Source organism: Pongo abelii, chromosome 10 (assembly GCF_028885655.2).
Source record: "Pongo abelii isolate AG06213 chromosome 10, NHGRI_mPonAbe1-v2.0_pri, whole genome shotgun sequence".
Classification (NCBI taxonomy): Eukaryota; Metazoa; Chordata; class Mammalia; order Primates; family Hominidae; genus Pongo; species Pongo abelii.
The window spans coordinates 51,748,382-51,759,710 of record NC_071995.2 but is presented as its reverse complement, the minus strand read 5'-3'; the positions used below and the strand labels follow the sequence as shown (position 1 = coordinate 51,759,710).

At 55.2% G+C, this 11,329-nt stretch overlaps 1 protein-coding gene across 1 annotated transcript; it reads right to left on the bottom strand.

The window, feature by feature from the left end:
• Window positions 1-2,057: 2,057 nt before the first annotated feature.
• Window positions 2,058-6,084, bottom strand: HOXC12 (homeobox C12). Its single transcript, XM_003778045.4, has 2 exons — window positions 5,454-6,084; window positions 2,058-4,673 (listed from the first exon to the last, which is right to left on the bottom strand). The coding sequence occupies exons 1-2, from the start codon at window positions 6,055-6,057 to the stop codon at window positions 4,435-4,437; spliced, it is 843 nt and encodes a 280-aa protein (XP_003778093.2). The 5' UTR covers window positions 6,058-6,084; the 3' UTR covers window positions 2,058-4,434.
• Window positions 6,085-11,329: the final 5,245 nt, after the last annotated feature.

Sequence of the window (11,329 nt, the reverse complement as noted above, 5' to 3'; positions counted from 1 at the left end):
TGGCGGCTCCAGAGTGTGTTTCTCGCGCGGCCTGGGGCCGAAAAACCGCTTTTGCTTTGCTGGATATAGCAGGGAGTGTGGGCAGGGGCTCCGGCCTGGCCGGAACCCCAAGTCCCGGGAGTTTGCTTTGTTCGCGGGCCGGGGCCAGCGGTCCCTGCTCAGCTCTGGGTCTCAGCCATCGATCGCGCCGGATTTCCGGCAACAGTAGCATCCACAGAACCCAGACGGCCAGACCCATCACCTGCCAGCTCGACAGCGGCTTAGTGGCTTTAAATACTCAGTTTCGTCTGTGCACGTCGGAGTGGAGCAGAATAACTGCAACAATAACCAGGTCCAAATACAGAACTCACTCGGGCGATATAAGTTTATACGCGCACAACAGCAGAATTATTGTCTACCTAAATTATCTGGATATTTCTTCCCTTTTCTTGCTCCTCAAAACCCGGCGAGAGACACTGAGTGCTTTGTCTTAAAGTTAGTGGAGTACATTGTAGTTTGGGGGCTTAAACTGGACAAATAGTTGCAACATAGAGGAAATCCTCACCCAGATGGAGAGCTCAGCTGCGACCTAAGTATTGGGATCGCGGTTCCAACCGTGACCTCCTCTTTGGCCGGGAGACCCAACGATTTGTTTTTCAGTCATAGGAAGGAGGCAACATCCTTCTCTGGCAACATCCCCAGTGTTTGCGTTGAGTCTCTGGACCTGCAGAGACACCACCCAACTAGGTGCCTTCTCTCTCAAATTGGGAGTATCTCTGAGAATAAATTAAAGGCCACTTATTTGCGGCCTTCCTAAATCCTCCTTTTTCTTTTGCCAGAGATGTCCCTATTGTTGATCCTTCCTGTGTAGACACGTCATAAGAGTCAGATATTCTTTTGCCTGGATTTCCTGGGATTCTGACTCCTCCTACCTTCCTCTATTCAGACCCAGGCTCAAACACCAGGCCCCTCCCCCAGCTCATGGCTGCCCAAGCTGCCCGTCTTCGGTCGATGCTGCACTCTATGGGGCATTTATATGAGCACCCTAAGGCTTTGGGTCTCCTTCCTGTCCGTACTCCTCAGCTTCGCAAAGCAACTGGGGATTAGGGGTAAAAAAGAGAATGGTATTTGATCTAAATTCACTAGTTTCTCTAATTATAGGAAGAAAGAAAGGGAAGGAAAGAGAGAAAGAGATTTCAGAGCAGGAGGTGTGGCTCAGAGGCTGGACTTTTTGGGGGCCCCTAGGATTCTGGTACAGGCTCAGGAGGGTGGAAGAGGAATTTGGAAGAGACTCCTTTGATAGGAACTTTACAGTTAGAAAAGGTAACTGGAGAGAGGGGAGGGAAGAGGCAAAACGGTAAGAAAGAGAGGGCATTTCTTACTGAAGGAAGGGGTAGGTGGAGGTGCAGAGGGTTCATGGGCACATCTGGACTCTACCACTGGCCTGGGCCTGGGCTTACCTCTGGCATGGCCTAGAGGGAGTCACTGGCTTCAGAAGGTGGAGCCTATTTTGCCAGTTCCAAGGGGTCTTCAGCCCCCTCTCAACGTCTTGCAATACACAAGCATCATCTCAGAGTGAAGCCATAGGATTAAGACCACACGGTTGAAGCTCTAGGCCCACCAACCCCGCTCCATCTCAGCCCCTGGATTATGGGTTACTCTTACTGCCCCAGTATCCAGCTCAGATCACCAGTGCCCCTATCCCGGCTTCTATTTGTCAAGTTCCTGAAGCACAGACCTCCTTTTCTGAAGCTGGTTTCAACCTCCTTTAGGCTGTCTACATTATTTTCATGGCCCCATGACTTCTCAAAGCTCCCTCTCCTCCCCCAAATCTACCACCCCCCGATTTTTTCTCTGCTATAATTGCTTGGGACTGGAGATGGTAGCTCATCAACAGATCTTGGTTGCTTATGTATTTTTGTTGCCCCTGCAACCACTCTTCCTTTATTATTATTATACATTTATTATTTTTATTATTCACCTGAGCTAGAGAAAATAAAGTAGAAAACATCTAGGAGGCTGGGACTCCCATTATTTTGGGGTAGAACTTTTGTTTTCAAAAAATCACATAATCATAATTCACGTTTTAATTATTATTATCAATATTAATATGATGAAGCAACTCTGTAGAAGGACTATATAAAGGGAAAACATGCTAAAGACAGACGTTTGAATAGGAGAATTACACTACAGAGAGCTGGGGAGGCAGCTAGGGGAAGGGCAACTATCCACAGGGACTACATTAGGTACCAGCAACAGACACAGAGAACAAGACACAGATTGACAGAGAAGCTCACAGAAGTCAAGTTTAAAGCAAATCGAAAGAGAATATTGCATATCTTTGTCCCCTCACTCCTTTTAGAGTGTTCTGGTCTCTCTTCATTATTAGATTGGGAATCAGGTTAGTTTGGAGTGGTAGAGCTCAAATCCAGCACCCTAGAGCCCAGAGGTCACAGGAAGGGCTGCATAAAGGGGGTACAGTGGGTGACCAGGCAAGGTGGGGAGTGCTTCATGCCCAGGGGAAGCCCACAGGAGACTGCAGACAGCTGGAATGGTGGTAATTTGGGGGAACTTGTACATGGGTGAAACAAGTATGTGTGGATGGGGAATTGTCAGGTGTCAGATACCCAGCAGGGGATGGAGGCATGTGATTGTATCTCCACTCTGCTGGGCCATGTGGGGATTATGAGGCTGCCTGCTTGCAAGTGCACTAGGGAGAGTGGGGTGGGCCCAGTGCTGTGCTAGGCTCAGCTGTGTGTATGTGTTTGCCTTTGCCTCTGCCTGTACAGAAGCTGTGTGCTGGTGGGAGAGTAAAAAGCTCGGTGGATTGCCCTTGGAGAGTTTGTTAGGGGAGACTCTCCCCATATGGGAAACACTCCAAGCCAGCAGGCCAGTTTCACACTGTCCAGGCTGCAGTTAACTCCCATCAGTGGCCTGCTTCTCACCCCTCTTGCTCCTGGAAAGGGCCAGACAGCAGATGGGAGGCTGGGGGACTCTTGGGGAGAAGGATAAAAATGAAGTGCAGAAAGGTTGATGGTTCTCTCACTGCTCCTCTCTTCCAAGCCAGCCCAGCATCTACTGGGCTGGGGCTGGGGTCTGAAGGAGTCTGGATGAAAGGCCTTCCCACTCACAGAAGCCATTCTCAGACCTCCAATGGGTTCTAGGGCTGTGCCCCTCCCTCTGCTCTGGTCCATGTGCTAGGCTGTGGAGGTTTGCAGGCCAGGAGGTGGAGGCAGCCCTTCTGAAGACAAAGGACAATGTTGGGGGGCAGGCGGGGAAGAGAGAAGGGAGTTGGGTGGGGGGCTGCAGCGCCCCCTCCTTCATTGTCACCAGCCTGGGAAACTGGGGCTGAGTGGGGCCTCAATGGCTGGTAGTCCCTTTAAGGGTGAATTCTTTTCCCACCTCGTAAATTACGCTGGTCCAGCCTCTGGCCGGCCGTGACCATGAACGCCAGCGGGGAAGGGAGAATCAGAGGCCTCGGCTGTGGCTGCCAGAAACTCTCCCGGCCAATCAGTGTGGTGCTCCATAGCCCCATCTACAGCCTCTTGCACTTTCTTTCTGGAGAGCCAGCTGGGGACCTCTGGGGTGGCTACTGAACCTGAGGCTGTGTCCGCCGGGTTCTCAGGTCCCTGCTTGCTGCATCAGGCCCGCAGCCACCGCAGGCGACGGAGGAGTGGATGGCAGCACACCTGTGAACAGACTTTCACCCGGTGCAGGCAGGGAGCTCAGGAGAGGGCTGGGGACCAGGACACTGTTCTGGTCCTAGAGGGAACATGAGGCTGATAGTCCTTGTCCACAGCCTGGCCAGCCAAATGCCCAAGCTTCTGCCCACTGGGTGTCCTGGGGGACCCAGACCCAAGCAGACTCTGGTTCTTGCTGATCATTTTCTCACAAACCACACTTCCTCCTTGGTTCCCCACTTCCTCCAGCCCTACCAGAGCCACCTGACCCCCTCAGCTGTCTCCACTGACCCTCCACCCTCCTCTCTCTTACCAGCCTCTTCTAACCCCAGGAACTGTGAGGTCGAGGCGCCTTGGTTCCACTGGCCCTGCTCTCTGCTCCTGCCGGCAAAAAGAATTAAGACTATGGAAGGCAAGTAGAGGAAGGGGACATCTGGGCCGCTGCTTCTCCAGATCCTCAGCGGAGATGCAGCGCCCCAGTCCCGCCTCAAATAAACCAGCCAGCAGCACCTCAGCCTTCCTGTCCCTGCCAACCGAGGGCAGCTGCCGGCTTCCACTCTCCCTGGCTAGGTTTCTTCCCTTCTCTTTGGGACCTGGCAGGGTGTTTTGGGTGTGTATGGGAGGGAACCACGAACAAAACAGACAAGAGGATGTCCAGGGAGGGCCTGCCAGAGACGCCTGGCATTCTAAGCGGGGACTGTGTTCTAGGCGGTGCCCTCTTTTGCTCTCTGTCAGGGACAGGCTCAGTCTGGGGCTGGCGCCCGTGTCCTGCCCCTTAAAAGAAGGAGAGAGCTTGCTCCCTCAACAGAAGTCTTTTCTTTTTCATTCTCCGGTTCTGAAACCAGATCTTGACCTGCTGGTCACTAAGATTCAAGCGGTCTGAGAGTTCCCTCCGGCGCTGGCGTGTGATGAACTCGTTGACCAGAAACTCGCCCTCCAGCTCTGCCAGTTGCAACTTCGAATAGGGCTTGCGCTTCTTCCGAGAGCGGCTGTGGATCGGATACCAGGGCGCGCCTGGGTGGAGATGAATGGCAGGGGTTGGCCAAAGGATCAAAGGGTGACCAGTCCAGTGCCCTTGGCCCTTCCCCAGACCCTTTCACCTTGGCCTCACGGCTGGACTCCAGGCCCTTTCTCTCCCTTCTCCTTGCCGCCAGTCATCTGAATCGCCTTTTCTACCCAGACCCCCATCCCCACCAACTCTCCCACCTTCTTTACTCTTTTTTTCCTTTCATTCTTTGCTCTTACCTCCTCAACCCTACCTCCTCCTGCAGTATTCATGACCCTTCTAAGTCCCTGTCCCCTCCTTTCTCCCCACATCTCTCCCCAATTTTCTTCTTCCCTATTTCCTGGTCCCTTCCTCTCACATCCTTCAGGACTGGATCCCGGATCAGTTAGAACAGACATGGGCGAATGGCAGAGTAAACGCATACACTGGAATTTCTTTCGAAATGTAAGTAATGGGGTCTGTGGAAAGGTGGAGGGAGAGGCGCCTGGGAGAACTAGGGCCGGGCTTTCTGTCCCCACCTCCTCACCCCCAGGCCTGGGGAGTCCCCGTCAGGATCCCCCAACTCCGGAATCCCTGCCGCCTCCAGCCGCAGGCGGACGAAAAAGGAACACTCTCCAGTTCTTTTATGGGGATATTTACATGTTTATAGGCTCCCCTCCACCCGCACTTCATTTTAAAAGAAGCTCTTCCTCGCCACACATTCTGTCACCCTGGGCGTCCCTAGCTCAGTCCTGTTCTGCCCGCCCTGGTAAGATGTCGGGTTTGAATCCGCCGCGTGAGTGGCTTACCGCTGGCTGAGAGCCCGCCGCCGGGGTTCAACGGCGATACCAAGCTGCCGGGCTCGCCTGCGCCCGCGCCCTTGTTGCCTTCGTTGAGCAGGGACGAACTGGAGTCGGATTCCAGCGACTGGCAGGAGGGCGGGTCGTGCGGAGGTCCTGCGCCGCCGTCGCCACCGCCGCCGCCCGCCGCGTAGTCGTACTTGAAGCCGAGCGCAGGCGGCCCCGACGGCTCCAGCGGGAGCAGCGCTGCCCCGGGCCCGGCTCCCGGGTCGCGCCCGCGCTCCTCACGCTTCAGGCCCCCGCCGCCACCCTCGGCGCACGGCTCGCGGTAGTAACCCTTGCTGTCCTCCACGCGCGCCAGCTCGCACGTGCGGCCGAAGGGAGGGTTGAGAGACACTGGGCTGCCGAGGTAGGGCTGCGGGTAGCCATTGCACGGCTCCGCCGACGGCCAGGGCAGGGAGCACACGTTGTCGCGGCGTGGGTAGGACAGCGAAGGCAGCCCGGGAAGCTGCGCCCCAGACGCGCGGAAGTTGGGGAAGTAGAAGGTGTCTCCCGTGTGGATGTTTACCAGCGGCCCCACAAACCCGGGATTCAGGAGATTATGCTCGCCCATTTCCGCGGGGCCCGACCGGCAGCTTCTACTTTATTGCTATCTGACATTAAACATAGTTAAACCTGCACCGGCCACCCATTGGTCACCCCACTCACGTGGGCACCGCCGCCAGGGGGAGGGGTGGGGACAACCGATCCCCACCCCCCCACCATCCCGCACCAACTCCAACTTCCCCCTTCCCCAATCCTGGGGGTGAGTGGGGGAACAAAGGGCGGGGGCAGGTTTATTTGCTGAATTGATTTTTTTAAAAAATGTATATAACCTAACACAGAGAGTAAAGCCATTGCCCAACACGGGGCAAGAGGGAAAAAACACACACCAAAAAATGCCCGCATATATACACCCCTATAACCTGCACCCCCCCATATATTATCTTATCGCCAACAGCTGGCCAAGCACAGCCCGTCCCTCTTTAATTAGCTTCTTTATTAACTAAAACCGTTGGAATTTACAATATCTCTCCAATAAATTACTATTAGATATTGTGTCATATAAAGTTTACTGGCTGTTTAAGGAGACGGATGAGCCCTTTGGCTTGGGGTGTATTTACAGTAGAGGCGAAGTGGGGGTAAGGACAGTTTTCCCTGCCGTTATCTCTCCCCGCCCCAGCTCCTGCTGCATGCTTCTTTATCAGCTCTTTATCCTCAGGAATTTGGAGAGACATTTGGAGTCCTCTTCCCCAATACTCAAGGATAATTGATAATGCCGTGTTTTCCTCTGGAGCCGGGAGCCACCCAGCCTCACACCTCCACACACAGCTACAGGAAGGATGAGGAAGGGAGGTAGAGAATGCAGCAAAAGGAGGTGCCTGGCTCCGCATGGAACTGCCTGCCTGCTCCTGAAAATCTGGGGGCTCGAACTACTCTTCTGCTGTCATTTCCGGGGGACTGAGGAGCTTCTGGGGGCCTCCTGGAGTCTTTGCAGCGGGAAGCTTTGGACCCCTAACAGGGCTTGACTTGTCTGAGAGGGGCCTAATTCTCACTGCAGAGGAGACACCTGCACCCCAGAACCGGCCCAGCCTGCCCCTGAGACCACCAGATAGCAGTGCAGAGGCCCACAGTAGGTTGCCTCCTGAGGGGACTAGGATTGAGGGAAAAAATCCTTGAAGAATTATCTTATTGGGGGGTGAAATTATATTTATGGTGCAAACTCAGAAGCTCCCTCCAGAGAAGGCCGAGAAGCAATGCTGGCCATTGGTGAGATAATCAACATCTGCAAAACCACAATCCAATCTCAACTAGGTCCACAAAACACAGCCAAGCGGATTAAAAAGAAAGACAAAACAAAACTCCCCCAAACCAGATGTATCCTTTTGGGGTCTAATAGAGAAAACACTCGAATTTCCATGTGATTATGTCGAGCTTCTAACCAATGCCCGGCTTAAGTAATACAGGGTTGGATAAATAGTTCAGTAAACGTCTAAATACGAAAAAATACCAGAAAATTGAAAGAAAATTGGAGACAGAGATTCGGAGAGAATGAGAAAGAAACCCATTTAGGTGAAAGTTAAATATCAGAGAAAGCCTGAGAATAAGCCAAAGCTACAAAAGCCGATCGAAGCAGAGAAGATTCTCCCTTTTTTCCTCTCCCTCCCCTCTCTCCTCTGCAGGACGCGGCAGAGAGAAACGCAGATTCTTTGAATTCCACCGCTCCCCGGGCGTTCATATCCCAAACCGTAGCTGCTCACTCCGACAGAAATGTGTCCCCGCGGGCGCCGCCCTGCCCGGAGCAGTTCGAAGCTCGCAGCTCGGTGCCTGCCCCTCGCCCTGCTTGGCCGGTTCCCCTTCCCCGCCCCTGCTTGCCTAGCTGCCCGGCCTGGCCCGGCCCCTCCTGCCCCCAGGAGCCGGCCCCGCGTTAGGCCCACTTGTCGGAACTTAGGGCAAGCCATGGGCTGCAAACCCGAAGCCGCCACCTTCAGTTAGAGCCGATGGCGCCAAGGAATGAGCAGGAGACTCAGCCTGGATTGGCCTTTTTGTGCCTAATTGATAAGGGGCTGGGAGGCTGCGGAGAGGAGCATCTCTCAGCTGCAAATTCCAGGTCACAGCATCTGTAACATCTTATTTCTCCTTCTCAAACTGCATTGATGAGCGCCATTGAAATTTTAGTTTTTTAAAAACATTTTATTTGAGGGTTAATTTGGTCATAAAGATAAACAGGGTGTGACATTAATATTGCTGCTGATTTCAATCAGAACATCGTGCGGGCAGCTAGGTCTCCGCCCAGGCTCTCCAGGCCTCTGTGCTCAGCCGCTATTCTTGGTGTGAGGGATGCCGAGCTGGGCTTTGCCAAATAATTACTAGCCTTTATGGGGTGGAGCATTCTCCTCATTCTCTTTTCCCTTCCCAGATAATTCCAATCTCCTAGAAGAGGGACCCCAAGAGGAAGGTATCAGCCTCTCCCCGTTCCCTCCACCCCAGCAGGCAAATCCCAGGCCGGGAGCTCTGCTCGCTGCCCTCCCAGGCCAGGCCGCTGAGCGTGAGGAGCAGCGGCCACAGGGCGGCGGATGCAACCCAGGAGAAATGAAGATTGGGCGAAGGCTTCCTTCTTCCAGGCACGCATTTCTTCTAGCCTGATTTAGCCTCATCAAAGCGGGCAGTTTTCCCCAGGTTTTGGATTCGGCGGGCAAAGAAGCACGCACAAAACCTTCTTTCTTCTTTGCAGCTGACCCTGATTCCTCTCAGGGAGAGCTGTCGAAAACCACTAGCAAAATTCGCATCCCCGGTGTCCTGCTCCCCGAGACCCACTGGGAACCTAGGGGTTTTCAGGACTCTGGCAAGGACCCCGGTAATCTAAGCGTCCAGCCTTCCGGTGCACCGCCGAGGCTCCGTTTGCTGTTAAGGAACCCCGCGACACACGCAACTCAGGCACCCATTTTTTAACCGGGCTCGGACAAAAATGCCGCTCCCAACCTGGGTCCCCGGGGCCGGCGGGAGGCTCGGGTGAGACGCTTGAAATCTAAATCCAGCCTTGGCGAGAGCTGCTCGCCGGAAGCAGGCTGGGGCTGGGTGAGGAGACTGGGAGGGACTCGCAGCCCAAGGAGTTGGAGCAGCCGTGTCTAGCCGGGCTTAACCCGCTGGCACTTCGCTGACCACGCGCAAAACTATAGGTGGTCGGGCCGAGGCACCCGAACCGTTGAGCGATTGGTGCGAACTCTCCCGTACATTTATCAAATCACAAGGCTAGAGCGATGGCCTGCCTGCTGGCGCCTGGGCCACTGGCTCCCGCCGCAGCTGGCCAGGCTTGACTAAGCCTCGCTCATTAACTCGGGCTTAATTGAAGCTGAAAGGAAGGATGCGGTCCAAGGCTTTCCTTGAAGACCAAGGCAGCCTGCGTCCCCTCAGCTCGTCCTCCAGCTGGATGCCCCGCCGCCTCTCTCACACCTTCTCTGTGCCTCCATCCCTCCTGCATCCTAGCAGCCTCCACTGCGGCTGAGCCCGGCGAAAGGAGTTAATTGTAAAATCTACGCTGATTCTGGTGGGAGAGGCAACGTGGCTACTGGCGGCTTAGGCCGCGGGGAATCGGCTGTGAGTGACTGCGTTCTGGCTCCCCCGCCGACCCGTGGTCGGGAGTGATTCCGCGCAGTGCTGCCTTACTCCTGGTCTGTCCAGAGGCCGCAGCGGCCCAGTTCAAAGTCACTATCTAGTTTGCAGAAAGCGGTTATACCTCGTATGCAAATTAGGCCGGGACTCAGCACCAGAAGGGGTGTGAGCAGGGGTTTGGCCGGCGGAGAGAAGGGAAGATGAGAAGGGGGCTGAGTGGGAGGGCCTGCCCCCTTCCCTGCCCTCCGCCCAACCCTGCAGCCCTGTCTACCTTGCCCCTTCGGGGCAACTTAGGCTTGGAACCTGACTTCTGTTCAATCAAGGCTGGGGGGTAGAGTAGGTAGAGTAGGTAGAGTAGGGAGCTCAGTCTCCTACTTCGTGGCTTCCAGGCTCCTTCAGGGGTTGGAGCCCACCTGGCTCCCAGCCCTCCCTGTCGGTGCCTGGGAGGTAAGGAGCAGATTGGGAAATCCCTTCCCCAGGTGCTGCTTTCTAGGGATTTGCAGCCTGGAGGAGGGAGGCTTGTAGGAACGCTCAGTGACGGAGCCCAGTAAGGCTTTTAGGCTCAGGCAAGTAGCCTGGGGCCAACGGAGCCCTTACCTCCTCCAGTTCTCCCGCGGCTTCTCTAGTCCTCTGTCACCAAAAGATTCCAGCCCGATTGCCTCTCAGAAAATGCGGGGGAGGTGAGAGCCCCCAGGCAAGGACATCTGGGAGGCCATCTCTCCACCCCAACCTGAGCATCCCTAAATGGACCACCTTCCCCCGTTTTGAGTTTCCTTCGGTGGCGCGCTGACAGTTAAATAGGGCCGCAGCTCTGACATTTTCCCCCTCCACCAGCAGAGGATCTCCTCCACCTAGTGAATTATTGAGTGTCAGGGAAGGTGTGGGAACCAGGTTAAAAAAAAAAATCGCATTAAATGCCACACCCATAGTCGCCTGCAGTGCAACAGTGAAACGTCTCCATCGACCTCTAAGCTGGGTGGGGCTGAGTACTACCCGATGTGCCCTCACCCCTCGGCCTCCTTTTCTGGCTTTGACCCTGGCCACTGGCCCGGCCCAGCTCTGGGGAGGAGCTGAGATCTGCTTAGGGTCTGCTCAGCACCGCTACACAACTGCTTTCCAAACGTGGGGCACCAGTTCCGGGCAGAGGAGGGGGGCTTGGGCAGATTGGGGTGGGAGCAATGGGCCCAGGAGGCGGGTGGGGGTGGGGAATGGACTACCAACCCCGGGGCTCGCTGGGCTGGGAAGGCGCGGACAGGAACAAGGGTCCACTTACCTTTGGAGACAGAAGAGGTTCATAAGGGTCAAGGATAGGAATTCTCAGCCTCTAGAAGCCTTCTGGATTCCCCCTCCCCAAGGCCGTGCGCCAGCCTCGCCAAGGTATCAGAGGAGGGCGGGGCGGTGGGGAGGTGGAGAAAGCGGCCAGCGGCAGGCGCGCGGGAGCGGAGTTGCCAGAGCATCTCTGGAGAGGCCGCCTTTTATGGGCGTTATTAGCTCCCTTGTCTAGACTGGAGACGACACCTCCTCTGTGTGTAAACAGAGGCGGCGGGCTCCGGCGGGAAGGAGGATGGGGCGTCAAGGGGACAAGCAGCCCTCCCCTTCGCTGGCCACCGGAAGATCAAAGCCTTTTCCACCCTTCCCCCCCTTCCCTGTGCTCCCTGTGATGTCAAGGTCAGAAAGACCTAGTCATGGTCAAGGCTAAAAGAGGAAGAGCCTGGTTGGTTGTGAAAAGGCTC

Bases quoted from the DNA above. Each gene is read 5' to 3' on its own strand.
- HOXC12 (XM_003778045.4), bottom strand. From the start codon at position 6,057: ATGGGCGAGCATAATCTCCTGAATCCCGGGTTTGTGGGGCCGCTGGTA. The intron at 4,674-5,453 runs GTAAGCCACTCA...ATCTCCACCCAG, and splicing joins CGGCGGGCTCTCAGCCAGCG to GCGCGCCCTGGTATCCGATC.